The 16,780-nt window shown below is 41.2% G+C and overlaps 1 protein-coding gene across 3 annotated transcripts in view; it reads left to right on the forward strand.

Moving 5' to 3' along the window:
- Positions 1 to 274: 274 nt before the first annotated feature.
- SLC17A5 (solute carrier family 17 member 5) overlaps positions 275 to 16,780 on the forward strand; it is a 79,301-nt gene continuing 62,795 nt past the window's right edge. For 2 of the 3 annotated variants that reach the window (XM_080665500.1, XM_080665502.1), the window contains exons 1-2: positions 275 to 518; positions 14,496 to 14,692. In XM_080665500.1, the coding sequence (XP_080521626.1) occupies positions 428 to 518; positions 14,496 to 14,692 (288 nt within the window). In that variant the 5' untranslated portion in view covers positions 275 to 427. The remainder of the gene's footprint in view (positions 519 to 14,495; positions 14,693 to 16,780) is intronic. The other variant, XM_080665501.1, reaches the window with a different exon arrangement.

Genomic DNA, 16,780 nt, shown 5'->3' on the forward strand with positions numbered 1-16,780 from the left:
AAATGAACGTCAAATGTACACCATCCACTTCCTAAATTCGAGCCAAACATTCTCCTTAATTATGCGCCACTCAACTGCCCTCCTTCAGCCTCCAGGTTCCCACTTATCCGCGGCCCCGGAGGGGTGGCCCGGCGCCTCCCAGGGGAGAGCAGAGGACAGGACCATTGTTCGTCAGAACCCGCCGGCAACGAGCCGCGCGGACCCCGCCCCCCAGCCAGAGCTCCCAGAATTCCGCTTCCCATTGCCCAGTCGCCCACAGCCAAGATGGCGGCGGGGGCGGAGTCAGCGCGGCCGCCTTGGGGCGGGACCGAGGAGACCGGACGGGGCTGAGGGGCGTTGCCAGGCCGGGGGCTGCCCCGGGGTTCGGCTGTCCGGCCCGAGCGCTACCCTGAGCCGGTAGATCGGCCACCTGCTCCCCGGAGACGTCATGAGGTCTCCGGTTCCCGGCCAGTCCCCAGATGGCGAGAAGGTCTCGGACAGTACACCCCTCTTGCAGGGCGCCCCGCAGGCGGAGGCCGGTGAGCCGCGGCGCGATCCGTGGGCTTCGGGCGGGCGGCCGTTCGGAGCAGGGATGGCCCGAGTCCCCGCGCCCTCGGTCTGTGGGGCCAAAGCTGCTGCGGCCGAGGGGCGGGCGGGGTCGGGGAGAGCCCGCTTCTGGACCCCGGGGGCGGGCGTGAACCGTGAGGCCAGGTCCAGCCGGTGAACTGAGTGGGATCTCGGCAAGTGCAGCCCCGCGGGGCCCGGGCGGGGAACTGCTGGCGCCGCCGGCACTGGGCTCCTGGCGATTTTCTGTAGTATCGAGCGGGGGACCCCATGGGAGAATGAACTGGGGGAGAATCTATAAATGAATGAAATCAATAGGCCAAGGGGCGGGCGGAGGACCCCGTGTAAGAGCGAACCGGGGGAGAAACCTGCAAATCGACCGGCTGGACAGAGCTGCTGGCTCTTCCTCCCTGTCTCTCCAGGTTTCCGCAGCTGCACGTCTGCCAGCTTGTGGTCTGGTAGCTCCTTGGGCGAGGAAAGGAGACCAAAAAGGAGGTTTATATTTGTGAGGACGCGGATGGAAATTATTGCATAACCCAGCGAATATCTTGAAATTGTGCAGTAAGAGATTAAAAGTGCTGCGCACTGTTATTTCCGTCTTGACATTTAAGTTAGGAAACAGTTTGGTTATCCTCAAGATATATCTATAAAGTTCCAAGGTAACTTGCCAAAGGTCTTGCAACAAATAGAAACGGGGATACTTCACAACGCATCCTCCCTGAATGGGGGGAGAGAGGGAAGATTAAGATATTGTGCTATTTGATATCTCTATAATGAAACTTCTTTAAAAGTAATGAAAACTAAAGAGCAAAACAGTTTGCGTGCATTCGGTCGTTGCAAAGAAGTGTGCATAAGAAACAATTGAATTAGAAATTTGACTTTTCCTGACCAAGAACAGTATAGTCCTGTAGTATCTTTTTTATTTAACATTACCAGATGGCAGCAGTAGAGGTGGCAACATTCTAGTTCCATCCGGCGCTGGGAGCTTGTTTTGGTGGATGTTCATGTAAATACTGTACCACAGTGATGTATTACCTGGGAGTTGGACTGAGTTCCATAAATCGACCCCCCCCCCCCCACCCCGTGGCATATAGTGTTAGATTTCTATAGTTTTCCTCTGTAAAATAATCTAGTATGGAAATACAGAAATAAATGTCATAACAAAGATATTCCCTAGAGACTACTAAAGTCTGTTGCAATTTGGGAGCAGATATTTCTGTGTGTGTGTGTGTGTGTATAAAATTTTAGCTAAAATATTAAACATCATTAGTTGTCAAGAAAATGCAGATTAAAACCACAACGAGTCACTATATACCCACTAGAGTGGCTAAAATTTAAAAGGCTGAAGATACCAAATGTGGACTAAGACGCAAAGAGTAACTAGAACTCTCATTTTGCTGGTAAGAGTATAAAATGTTACAACTACATTGGAAACTGTTTGGCAATTTATTTTGAAGTTAAACATATATTACCATAATATAGCAGCTTTATTTATAATAATAAAAAACTGGCAACAACCTAGGTATCCATCAACAGGTGACCAGATAAACAAATTGTGGTATGTCCCTACAATGAAATACTACTCAGTAATAAAAAGAAACTACTGATATACATGTTAAACAATAACCTTCCAGGCCAAAAGTTTTTCTGAAAGAAAGGGTTTATTGAGCAATATGCTAACCAGGAAAAGGACCAGGTCCTGGGACATACCGTCTACCATCAGCAATAGAGCTAGGTGGGAAGGACAGACATGCCAGCTGTCCTGGCATTGATAGAGCTCCTTTATACAGTGATTTTGGGGATGAAAAAATAAAGGGGCAGAGGTGGTAGTGGTCTGATGCAGGGCTAGTTTGGGGATAGGTGTATTGTCCATAAGGAAGAAGTGTTTACTGCTTTTGGATTGGTTGTGGGCAACAGTCCAGAGAGTTTATGCATAAGCAGCATGCCAGGTTATCTGGTGGTGGGCTATCTTTTTAGATGAGATCAAATAGCCACCTAGGAGTTGATTCATAGCCTCAACATACATTTAGGAATATGAGCAGTCTTCGTTGGTTTCTTGCCCCCCGTTCTATTAATTGGTAAACCTTCCTCCTTCATCCTCGTGTATTTTAATTTAGGACATCTCAGAATTTTTCTCTTGTCACATATAACAATCTGGACAAATCTCAAAAACACTGAGCAAAAGAAGCTACCATATTAACATATGGTTCCATCAGCATGAAGTTCTAAAATAAGCAAAATTAATCTGTAATAACAGAAAGTAGATCAGTGGTTGCCCTCAGTTCTATTAACTGATTAACCTCCCTCCTCATCCTTGTGTATTTTAATTTAGGACATCTAGAATTGGCTTTAGGTCATTCCAATAGGCCCTGGAATGCCTCAAGAATTTGTTTTCTCTGATGAAGGAAAATGTTATACTGAAGGTACATGGGAAACTTTGTCAAATAAAGAAATAATAGCTATATTCTATTTACATATGCAAATTAGTAAAATAGATGTAAAATCTCCAGGAGTCTATAAATTCTGATATGCTTTCATTTATAACTATAATTGGTTATTTAGGAATATTGTGTTTTGCAGAAAGGACTGAATTCCATGTTAATTGCACTGTAATCAAATCCATAACCATGTCATTTATTAAATTAATTGGGGCAACATTAGTTAACAAAATTACATAAGTTTCAAGTGCACAATTCTACAATGCATCATCTGTATATTACATTGTATGTTTATCACCCAAAGTCAGATCTCCTTTGGTCATCATATGTTTGACCCCTTTTACCCTTTACTCCCTCCCCTCTCCCCCTTTTCCTCTGGTAACCATCATACTATTGTCTCTGTGTCTGTGTCTGTGTCTGAGTTTTCGTTTGTTTGTCTTGTTTCTTCATATGTTGCTTTCAGTTTTGTATCACATGTGAGTAAAATCATATGGTTCTTGACTTTTTCGATCTGACTTACTTCGCTTAGCGTAATATTCTCAATATCCACCCATGTTGTCATAAATAGCAATTTCTCATCTTATGGCTTAGTATTCCACTGTATACATGTACCACATCTTTGTCCAATCATCTTTCAAGGACACTTCAGTTATTTCCATGTCTTGGCCACCGTGAATAAATGCTGCAATGAACATAGGGGTACATATATCTTTGTGTATAAATATTTTCAAGTTTGTCAGTCTTCATTCCTTAAAGCTTTCTGGAATGTCTGTTTTTCTGCCAACGTCATGTTGTTTTGATTATTGTCGATTTGTAATATAATCTGAAGTTAGGGAGTGTGATACCTCTGACTTTCTTCTTTTTTCTTAGGATTGCTTTAGTTATTTAGGGTCTTTTGTGGTTCCATACAAATCTGATGGTTTTTTTGTTCTATTTCTTTACAAAAGCCATTGGGATTTTGATAGAAATTGCATTGAATCTGTATATTGTTTTGAGTAATATGGCCATTATAACTATGTTGTTTCTTCCATTCCATGAACAGGTAGTATATCTTTCCATTTTTTTCTGTATTCTTCAATTTCTCATAATAATGTCTTGTGGTTTTCAGTGTATAAGTTCTTCACATCCTTTGTTAAGTTTATTGCAATTGAAAAATGAATTGTTTCCTTTTTCATGTCTTTTTCTGAAATTTTAACAATGGATTTTTGTACATTTTTCATTAAATTATGTTCTATATATATTCACTTTGCACTTTCATGAAAATAAGGATGTTTAGAAAAAAAGTTTCCCAACCACATCAATACATACAGACCCAGGGAAAGGTCCCGGCCTGAAAATCTACCTCCCTAAGTGCAGGGCAGATTAAGATCAGAGAATGAGGCTGCCACTCCACTCTGATAATTAAGAGTTTATTAAGGGAAACTTACATATGTGGCACGTTTGGCGAGACTAAATGGATCCCTGCACTGCTTGGCATGTGCCGGAGAATTATACAGAATAAGACAGGATAGTCACTAGTATTGGTAAGCGACCAGTCCCAGGTACAAATGCTTTACATGCTTGACTGAGTGAAGACAATGTCCTCTTCCAGGAGCCAGCATGTAGCAGCAGGCAGGGGAGGGGTGGTGATTTACATCAGAACATCGACTACCATCAGATTGTCTCTAAGAGGGGTTTGCCATAAGCAATCTCCATTCTGGCCCGGTCCAGCTAGAGGGCCTGGCATTAGTCACATTATGGAACAGTGAGGACTCCTCCACAATTCAGAATTAGTTTTTTTAGGTTTGGTGCCTGAAGGAGTAAGTCTTTAGAAGTCCTAAAAATTTCTCTTTCCATATGTTTGCATACATTTTATTTACCTTTTATGTTTGTTTCTGGAACAAACTGATAATGAAATTAGCTGTACCTCATCTATGCCTAAGTGTATGGTTTTTTTTTCAGAAGAGAAAAGCTGATAAAATGTTAGTTATAAAATTGTACAGCACTTAACAGACCTTAGAAACCAACTACCACCTACTGGCACATCCTTTCATACATAAACTAGTAGCCCGGTGCATGGATTCGTGAACACTGAAAGGAAATTAATTAGAAGAAATATTTTAATATTGCTATTTGCCCTTTCTCTATAATAGAAGTGTCAACCAAATTCATGATCGACAATGACAGATAGAAACACATGAGTGTGATTGGCGCCAGCAAGAGTTGTATATGTATCGTACATGCATGAGTCAATGTTTATTTTTAAATTGCCAGCGTGCATCATATGAACCGGCTGGTTGGTCAATTGGACGGACAGACGGACAGACGGTCACTTAGCCTTTTATATATATAGATACCTGAGGGCCAAAGAAGTTAAGTTCCCAATGATTGCATGAAACTCTATTAATGACTAACTTGAATTCTGGATTTTAGTCCCATCCTCCTTCCTTGACACAACACTGCCACATTTGTGTTATATTTGAGAAATTCCTATTTGCAAAATGCTTCATTTTTACTTGATCCTTAACAAAATTGAAAGTTTTCCACTTCACTAGGAATAAGATGACATGGTTTTAAATTATGTATAGTGTTTCTTTATTGAGGGAGCTAAAATTAGGATATGATTCTTTGGTGTTAAGAATTAATACCTCTCAGGTTGATATAACAAAATTCTTAATAACCCTACTGTGGTTTGCCTCTCAAGTATTTGCTTTAGTACTTAGGCCAGCGGATTTCAGAGATGCACACCAAAATGACTTGGGAAGGGTGGTTCAATGCTAATAAACAACAGGAAGTCTATAGAGTTTTCTAGCTAATTAGGTAGAAAGAAGGGAGGGAATTAGGTAAGGAAGAGCAAAGTGTCCCCTCCCATACATAAAAATTCTTTATTCCTCACATTTTCCACCAGTTGAAAGTTTACTTTTGTATGAATGAGAAGTGTCTTATATATACTTAAGTGGATTTTCAAAATACTGTTGCACCAAAAATTAGCTCATTCATGTTGAAGAAATAAGCTTTAGGGCTTCTAAGACATCTGTCTGTGCTTAAAGGCAGAACATGGATTTGGAGCCAGAGTGCCTAATTGCCAATCCCAGGTCCACTAACTAGTTGTGTGAGTTACCTAATCTCTCGTGTTTTCTTTATCCATAAGTCAGGCAAAATAATACACCTGATTCACATGGTTATTGTGAGTATTAAATAAGCTAATAGAAAGTGCTTAGAATAGTGTTTGGCACATGGTATTAGTTACTATTAGTATCATTATCATAATTATCATGATAAATAAAAAGACCATTTGGATTTTATATTCCTCAGAGAAGCAGGAATCCACAAAATGAGGGTCCTATTCTTCACTGTCATGCTCTGTAGGAACTTGTGATTTTCTAGCTTAAAATATAAGGTATGATGTGCTGGTAAGGAGCAACCATAAATGGAAATTGATTGGGGAGCTAGGAAGGCATAAGGATTTATCAGGAATTAATTACACATAAGTCAGGGTAAGACCAGTTGAATATTACCCTTTTTAAAAGCAAAGCTTATGATAGCCATTTAGATAGGAAATCTTTTTAAATGTGATTCCCTGGCCAAGGAGACTCACTAGATCCAGTGCCCACACTCATCTAGAGAAAGCCTTCATCTTTGCATGGGTCAGTGCCCCTCACCATGGGTTTTCCACCTCAGTCTCAGCCTTTCCCTGTTAAGTATGTATTACATGCTCCTCATCCAGGCCCACACCTCCACACTGTCAAATCCTTCCACAGTGAATAAATGCTTGACATCCTCGGGTTTTCACCAGTCTTGCCTCACCACCTGTACCTTCTCTGCTCAACTGGAACCTGGCTTCTGGGCATACCACTCTCACTTTCCACTGCTCTCTCAAGAAGTGGTAATTTTCAATTTTCTCTTGCCTTGTGTTAATTGACGAGATTGATGCCTCCTTATTCCACATTGATGCTTCTAGACAAGTACCCCTGCACTCGCAATGCCTTTTGCCTACATTGTTGTGTCTTGTACCCACTTCCTGGCACTTAGCTTCATTCATCAAAGGTTTGCCATCTGACACCCCTCCATCTTCTACAGTATTTCTTGCCATTTTCTTGAGTGACTTCTCATCCAACACCATGTCCCCTCAGTTCTCTGGACTTCTACATAACTTCCTTTCCTCCTGTCCTCATAGAGCTTTTATATTCTATTTTCTTGCCAGTACTCGAAATTCCCTTGCCCTTTGTGTTGTTACCACCTCCATCTCAGTGCCATGTCTTCTTTCCCAGTGACTACCTCTGAGCACAGGTGTGCAATTCTTTAAGGTCACACACTAGGGCAGATTGCTCCTGCCAGTTTTGTATGGGTATCTACTCACTTGGCAATCTTATATGTTTCACAGGGAACTTTACACCTCTACTCTGTACCTTGACCAGGAAATGAACCAGCGACCTTTTGATGCATGGGACGATGCTCAACCAACTGAGCCACACAAGCTAGGGCTCAGTTAACCTTTATATAAGCAAACACACTTGGACTAGTGTAGTGCCAGGAACCTAGTAAGTACTCAATAAATATTAGTTATTTTTGTTATTAAACTCAATACCCACTTCCCCCTCACAGTTACTATAGTACCATAGTCCAGCCACAACAAATTATTTTGTTTTCTGCTCTTCCTTTGCTTGACTTTCTCATTTCCTCACTTCTGTACATACTGCTGTTTTTGCTTACGTTGTTCTACTTCCTCTAATCTGTCTGATGACTTTTTGCTCATTGGCGAAGACTCAGTGCAAATGTACTTTCTCCAAGAGGACTTCCCTGATTCCTTCCCCCCCGCCCCCACACACACACACCACACGCAGATTAATGTAATTCTTTTGTCCCTTGTTACACATATATCTTATAGGTATAACTTTCTCCAGCGTCAACAGGGAAGGAACTCACTTTTACTGGGTGCCTACTATACTGCTCTACAGTAGTTTATTTAATCACACAAAACTCAGTGAGGTGGATGGTGGTCACCTCATTTTCAAGCTGAGAAACCTGAGAATGAAAACTTAAATAACTTCCCCAAAGATACACAGCCAGTGAAAATCAGAACTGAGGTTCATTCCCACGCCTGCTTCATTCTAAATTAGCCTGTTTTCTTTCAGCTACACCCACTCCACATTCCTAAGTTTAAACCATATTTGAGAAGCTGATGTTTGCTTTGCTGGGTGCTCTGTTCAATATGCAAGAATGATTTTGCTTTGAACTTGATTGCAGTGTGTCAGATGCTCAGTGGATATTATGTTCTTTTTGTCATGCAAGCATGCTTTCATTGGACCAATTTCAAACATTATCCAAATTCACAAGCACATTTTGCTTTATCACCATACTTTTTTGAAATAAAATTTTTCTGATTTGTAATCAACAACCATTTTTATAAAGACATGAACCATCTATCTTTAATATTTCTTAAAACCTCATAATCATATACTTTGTGGCATCTGTGTTGGCTTTTTATTTTCTGATTATTGACTATGCCCCCAAAAGTTGAAGTAGTGTGAACCACAACTTCTACATCATATTTTCAAGTAGTATCACTAATAATTTGAAATCATTCACTTCCCAAGCTTTTAGCCTCACATCTTAATCACATGATAAGGTATGTCAGAGTCCAAATCAAGGAACATGTGGAAGAAACTAATAATATACAATAAAAAAGTAACTAAATAAGGATGTAATGGGATAATAGCATTACAAATCAGAATAGCATAAAATATTATTTAGAGTAAGAGAATATAACTTAATTCCTCCTTTTTACTTCCATATCTAATACATATCTCAAATCTGCCCATTTCTCTCCATTGCCCCTGCTTTACTCTAGTTTAAGCCACTTTCATCTCTTACCCAGAAAACTACAATAGTTCCTAAGTAATCTCCCTGAGTCTGCATTCCCTACCACAATTCACACTTCTCTCCTTTGTAATCTCCATACAGTAACCAGAGAAGCACTTTAAACCATAAATTGCATCTTGTCACTCCTGCTGAAGCAGATAATGAACTTTGCAAAGCAGACTGCATATAAATCTAGATTTTTCTTACTATAAATTATTCCAAGTAATACAGTCTAATAGCCCAAATTTGTCTAGATTATGAGTCCCCATCCAGACTTCTATGTATTATTGTCCAACACAAAATGATGATTAAAAAAAAAAGAGTTTTATTTAAACATGCCTTGCAATAGTCAGACTGTCCTTAACCAGACCACTGCCCACTTGGTTGGAGCAGAGAGCAAATGTGTCTAGATTTCAGTAACAGACACCATGAATGGAGCCTGGAAGTGCAGTTCTCATGGGTCTGGATCTAACTATGGTAGTGCTTCCATAATCTGATAGCTGTACTCCTGAAAAAGGAGTCAAGAATACCAGATGAAAAGTTCTCTGTTAAAAGATGTAAATCTTGCAAAGAGTAAAAATGATAGCAGTTGTTTGACCACCTGAGGATTTATGGAAAAGTGAGTTGGATTATAGTATATTATTATATATCTAAGTATAGTTATGCCCTAGGTATTAATGCTTCAGTCTGAATAAGTACAAAAACCTTGGTACTCTGAAAAATGTATTAGTGATTGAGGCTAGGTCCGTGAAAACATCAGGATTTCTGAGTAGGAGACTCAATAAAAGAAGAAAAAAGAGATAGAGGAACCAAGATGGTGATGCAGGTAAACTCAATACTCGCATGCTCCCACAACCACATCAAAATTACAACTAGCTCGGCCAGAGTGGCTCGGTGGTTGAGCATTGACCTATGATCCAGGAGGTCACGGTTCTATTCCTGGTCAGGGCACATGCCCAGGTTGTGGGCTTGATCCCCAGTGTGGGGCATGCACGAGGCAGCTAGCTGATCAATGATTCTCATCATTGATATTTCTCTCTCTCCCTCCCTTCATCTCTGAAATCAATAAAAACATTTTTTTTTTAAATTACAACTAAAATTCAGAACAACCATTATTCAGAACCACTTGAAATCTGGTGAATGGAAGCTCTACAACTAGAGAGTTAAAGAAGAAACCACAATGAGACTGGTAGGAGGAGCGGAGGCATGGAACAGGCTGGTTTGACACCCACATCTGGAGTTTTTTTAATCCAGAGGTACATCTAGAATGTGGAGGTGCCGCCCCCAGAGGAGAGAAGGGTCCTTGCCCCACACCAGGCCCCCAGCCCAGGGTTTCAAAGCTGGGAAGAGATGTCCCCATAACTTCTAGGTATAAAAACCAGCAGGGATTGTTGCTGAGTGACATGGAGGCTGCTGGAGTCCCAGGCAGTTCTGAAACTGGACAACCAAGGGGTCTGGACTATCTGTTACTACTTGAGCCAATTAAACAGAGACAGGGTTGAATCATATATGCGCATTTATTTCAATACTGCCAGAAGTATGGGAGAGCAGCAGTTCATCCACAAAAATCTGCTCTGCACTCGCCCATAAGCCAGTTGCTTATATTGAGTAGGACAAAACTTATATGGGGAAGTAGGCAAAAGAAATAAGAATGGGTGTGCAAAATGAGTATTTTTTTAAATATATTTTATTGATTTTTTACAGAGAGGGAAGGAGAGGGATAGAGAGTTAGAAACATCAATGAGAGAGAAACATTGATCAGCTGCCTCCTGCACACTCCCTACTGGGGATGTGCCGGCAACCAAGGTACATGCCCTTGACCGGAATCGAACCTGGGACCCTTCAGTCCGCAGGCCGATGCTCTATCCACCGAGCCAAACCGGTCAGGGCGCAAAATGGGTATTACAGGCATGGGGAAGTAGGCGATGCAGACTGGGGAGGGACTCCTTTGTTTAGTTAATAAGGTTGTTAATCTTTCAATGATAATAAGCAGTTCTCCAATAAGGGTGGACTGCATTCCAAGATTGATTCCCAGGTCCAAGGTTGACTTCTAAGTCCCTGAGGCATACAACTCCTAGCTAGGTTAGAATGTGCTTCATTTAATTAGAACAAAATAATCAAGGTTAACAGAACATGATTAATATTTTTATAATTATAGCTAGTCTCCAATATTCTATTTCTGCCCCTAACAGTTCCTCTTAAAGGTCCCACACATGGACTTATTCAGACTTACTCCCTCTGAGCTCTAGCACTTGGGCAGTAGCTTGAAAAAATCCAGGGACATATGGGGAGGAAATAAATTGTCTGGCATTAGAGCAAGAACTGGGAGACAGCTTTCTCCCAGACAAAAGTAGTGACAGAGGTCATTGTTCCTCTGCTGAGACCTCCCATGCCACAGTGCTAAAAGGCAGTTGCCATATCTGAGTCTCCATCAACCTTGTTCATACTGTTCATCCCACCTTGCTGATTCCCTGAGATCCTGCCCCACCCAATTTGCAGCCCACCTAAACTATTTGCAGTGGCTTTTCCATACAAATGGCCTGTCCTGGCTCAGGCTTCAGACTTTCCTAAAATCTCTCAAACAAGTAGCAGCTAGACTCAGTTTGCCCCATACCTCTTGATAAGTTGATGCCTGGCCCAGCACTAACAGCAGCTTGCCGAGGTTCACAGCTTGGCCTCTCCTGGGCACCTCCAAGCCCAACACAAATAGCAGCCATCTGCAGATGTTCTGTAGCTCATGTCGAGTGGCCAAGTGGGGCACAGGCAGTGGCTGACTTTGCACCTCCCAGGAGGCCCCAGAGCCAGTGCACCCAGTGGACAGCTTCAGACCAAACCAGATTACAACTCTACCACATCCACCAGTGACACACTCAAGGGGCAGACTGAGTGAGCACCAAAGCCCCACTGAAGCAAGTCCTGCTCCATAGGGGTGTCTCCTGCACAGCAGTTTTTCTGCTGTAGTCACAAGGATGTCAGTTCCTCCCAATGATGCCAACAGCAATCAAGGCTCAACTACAACAGGACAGTGCACACAGGACAGTGCACACAGCCCACCTAAAATGCCCAGCACAGGTGCCTGGGCAGGCTGAGCCACTGGGCCCTACAGGACACATTACACAAGACCACTCTACCAGTTCCAGGAGAAATAGCAGCTCTACCTAATACATAGAAACAAACACAGGGAAGGAGCCAAAATGGGGAGACAAACATGTCACAAATGAAAGAGCAGAATAAATATCAAGAAAAAGAATAAATGAAATGGAAGCAAGCAAACTATTAGATACAGAGTTCAAACCAATTATTATAAGGATGCTCAAAGAACTTAATGAAAGCTTTGAGGAATTTAGTGAGAATGTCAAGGAACTTAATGAGAATCTTAAGGAAGTTAGTAAGAACATCAAAGGCATGAAAAAGGACCAGTCAAAAATGAAGGATAATTTACAGTAGAGTAGAGGATGCTGAGAATCAAATCAGTGATTTGGGATATGAGGAAGTAAAATACCCAATCAGAAGAGCAAAAAGAAAAAAGAATCCAAAAATATGAAGATAGTGTAAGGAGCCTCTGGGACAACTTCAAGGATACCAACATTCACATCATGGGTGTGCCAGAAGGAGAAGAAAGGGAACAAGAAATTGAAAACCTATTTGAAGAAATAATGACAGAAAACTTCCCCTACCTGGTGAAAGAAATAGACGTACAAGTTTAGGAAGCGAAGAGAGTACCAAATAAGAGGAACCCAAAGAGGCTCACACCAAGATGCATCATAGTTAAAACGCCAAAGGTTAAAGACAAAGAGAGAATCTGAAAGCAGTGAGAGAAAAGCAGTTAGTTACCTACAAGGGAGCACCCATACAATGATCAGCTGATTTCTCAACAGAAACTGCAGGTCAGAAGGAACAGGCAAGAAATATTCAAAGTGATAAAAACCAAGGACCTACAACCAAGATTACTCTACCAAGCTGTATCACTTAGATGGTCAGATAAAGAGCTTCATAGACAAGAAAAAGCTAAAAGAGTTCATCACCACCAAACCAGTATTACATGAAATGTTGAAGGGTATTCTTTAAGAAGAGGAAGAAGAAGAAAAAGATAAAAAACATGAACAATAAAATGACAATAAATACCTATGTATCAACAATAGAATCTAAAAATCAAACAAGGAATCTAATGAACAAAATAAACTGATGAATAAAATAGAACCAGAGTCATGGAAACCTGGAACAGACTAATGAATCTCAGAGGGAAGGAGGGAAGAGATTAACAAAAGAACTTATGTGTATACTAGTAGCCCATCGGGCGATATTGCGCACAGTAGGCCGCCGGCCACTTCCGCGGGAGCCGGCGGGAACCACAGCACTCCGCCGGGAGCCACACTGCTTCCATGGGAGGTGGAAGGGACCCACGTTTATTTCACAGGAGGCAGGAGGGACCTGCGTTTATTCCGCAGGAGGTGGGAGGGACCCGCGCTGCTTCCATGGAAGCCGGGAGGGACCCGTGCTGATTCCGTGAGGGGCGGGCCCGCCATCTCCTCTCCGGGCCTGCACTCAGCCGCAGAGTCTGCGGGCCAGTCCCCCTGTCCCTGTCCGTGTCTGCTCTGGCTCCGGGGGGCTGGCCCTAGCCGGTGTGGTGACGAAGCACGCTGCCTGCTCTCAGTGGCCACCCTCCCGGGACTGGGGGACTCCGGCGGGCCTGAGAGGACTGGGCGCCACCATCTTGTGGCTATGGGTGCCGCCATCTTTGTGATAGAGTGACAGTTAATTTGCATATTGCCCTTTTATTAGATAGGCTATGCATTACCTATGGACACAAACAACAGGGTGATGAAAGCCTAGGGCAGGTTGGGATCAGGGTGGAGGAGGGTAGTGTGGGGGGAAACAGGGCAGCATCTGTAATTCAACAATAAAGATTTTAAACATGAAGAAAGAGAAAATATGTGCATAAGCCTACAATTAGAGCTAAAAATAGGTCAGACTTCTCTCACATGATCCTTTTTTCACTGGCTCCTCCAACCTACTCTGTCGGCCCTTTTTTTTTTTTTAAAGTATTGCAGTACATTCACTTATTTCCCTTTTTGCTTTGGGCCCTGTAAGCATGATCAACTGAGCAACTGCCACATATGCTGTAATTTTCATAGATTCCGCAAGTTTTTCAAGGTAAGAAATTTATCAAGGGGAGTTTCCTGCCTTAGCCTTGGCAGTAAACTTTTTGGTTATGCTACATTTACAATGAGATGGCTACTAACCTGTAGTCAGTAGTATACATGCTATGCCCTAGTGAGTACTCAAGTACTATTGGCCATGTTTTAGATAATTTTTTAGAAATAGTGATGCCATTAAACCCCCTCATCTATTTTTCTCATATTTTTGCCAGCCGGCAGGAATTGGGTTCACTATTGACTCTGAAATGGAAATTTTTCTGAGCAAAGTTGATAAAGCTATTACCTCCATGTTTTAAGAAATTTTTACAGTATAGGCTTGCATGTGTTAAATGTTTATTAACTACAGATACCAGGAACAATTCTTTTTGACAAATGTTTTTAGATATGCTTATCTGAGAATATTCTGACAAAAATATTCAATATTTACCTCAGAAAAAGGTAACCTTTTTAGTAATTTAGTCAATATCATCTGTTATTCTTTTAATGAAAGTTTTTCCCCAATCTTTTATTTCAGCTCCAGTGTGCTGCTCTGCTCGTTACAACTTAGCAGTTTTGGCCTTTTTTGGTTTCTTCGTCCTCTATGCATTACGTGTGAATCTGAGTGTCGCATTAGTGGATATGGTTGATTCAAATACAACTTTAGCAAATAATAGAACTTCTAAGGAGTGTGCAGAGCATTCTGCTTCCAATAAAGTTATTCGTAATCAAACAGTAAGTACTATTTTTTTAAAGCAAGCAGTCTTAATATTAAAATATATCTAAGTAAAAATATTGCAGGGTCTTTCTTCATCCTACAAAAAATCAAAAACATTTCTTCATGTAAATTCTCAATCACTTTCTTTTGTGTTTTCCCAGGAACTGGTTGGACAGTAACTTATAACTAACTTTTGCTATTATGCTGTAATACTTGTAGCATGTGTAATATACCTTGATCTGTTTGAAAAGTTGTCATTTCCTCTATAAACGTATCACCCTTAAAGAAAATGTGGAAAACATGTTTGGCGTACCAGTGAAGGGGTTCAGAACAGGCCTCTCCAAGACATGACACTTTGGAATATAAATTATATTCAGGTGAAGTCAGTTGTGACCCTGTGAGCTTACAAGAAACTTATCTCTCCTTTAAAATTTCAAATTAGGGGCCTTGCCCATAATAACAGTTATCACCAAAAGTAACTTTTTATGACCTATCTGTAATGGGAAGAGGAACTTCTTTTATTTATTGATTTGAGAGAGAGAAACATTGATTTGTTGTTCCACTTATTTATGCATTCATTAGTTGAATCTTGTATGTGCCTTGTCTGAGGATTGAACTCACAACCTTGGTGTATCTGGGATGATTGTCTAACCAACAGAGCTACCCAGCCAGGGCATGGAGTGTAAAATTCTAATTATGAAACATCTGCTTTCATTGTTCTGCAGTGACCTTCCTCTCCTCTGAAGCCCAAAGGAGCCTTGCCTCATCCTTAGTTCAGAACGCCCTATAATACCTTAAACATTTTGTCTCTGAACCTCTCATGTATGTGGTGTTTTCATATCTACATATATAATTAAATTTGTTATTTTCTCTTATTAATCTGTCTTATGTAGATTTAATTATTAGACCAGCCAAAAGAATGTTGAGGGTAAGGTAAAGTTTCTTCCTCCCACACAGCACTGTGAGCAGAATATCTCACAGCTATTTACTGCTCACCCTGACGCTATTGCAGTAGAAAGTTCTTTGATCCTCTAACATGACCCAGCAAAAAAATGGTAAGAATTCTTGCCAAGCCCAACTCCCAGATCTCTGCCTATAGAGTTTGGTGGATTAGAGTGGTGAGAGTCCTTTTTTTCCTTTTCTAATTTAGGTTAGCAGGAGAAAATATTTTTAAAACTAGCTTCTTGGGCTTAGTGACTCTTGATTATTTGGTATGAATATGCATAGGTTTTGTATTCTGTTTTTCTTTGTCTCTGGTATTTCTCCTTTCATTTTGTTATATGTTCTGAGAATTCAGCTTTAAGACCATGCCATGCTCTCAAGGGAGTTTTCTGTGTCTATCCATTTTCTCCCAGAAATCATAAAAACTGGGCCCCTCATTCTTGTTTTGCACTAGTGAAAGGATGTATATGTATCTGGCAAGCCCTGTGAAGGCTGTAAATCTAAGCACAGGAAATCTAACCCCGTTAAAAGGAGTAGAGTTGGCCCTGGCTGGGTAGCTCAGTTGGTTAGAGCATTGTCGCAATATGACAAGGTTGCAGGTTTGACCCCCAGTCAAGGCACATACAAGAATCAACCAATAAATAAGTGGAACAACAATCTAGGTTTCTTTCTCTGTCCATCTCTCTCTCTCTCCAAAATAAACAAACAAACAAATAAATAAATAAGGCATCAGGGAATACATGATTCCCTGTGTTTTGGAATGGCTATTTCTAATTCTGGAAGTGAATTTTATCTTGTGAGAGTTGCATTTTTTTTTTAATTGATTTCGGAGAGGAAGGGAGAGGGAGAGAGATAGAAACATTAATGATGAGAGAGAATCATTGATCAGCTGCTTCATGCACACCCCCTATTGGGGATCGAGCCTGCAACCCAGGCATGTGCCCTTGACCAGAATCAAAACCAGGACCCTTCAGTCTGCAGGCCGCAGCTCTATCCTAGGGCAGGGTTGCATCTTTTTGCACTCTCCTTTGGGGATGTCTCTTGTATCCCCAGGTCTTATTGGTTTGAGTTGCTATTAAGATTCTACCTGTCAAGATCAGATGGTGGATCCTTTGAATTGGAAAAACTTCTAAATTGAAAAGAAAGAGAAAAAAAAAAATTTT

The sequence above is a fragment of the Plecotus auritus genome (genome assembly GCF_963455305.1).
Source record: "Plecotus auritus genome assembly, chromosome: 4".
Taxonomy (NCBI): Eukaryota; Metazoa; Chordata; class Mammalia; order Chiroptera; family Vespertilionidae; genus Plecotus; species Plecotus auritus.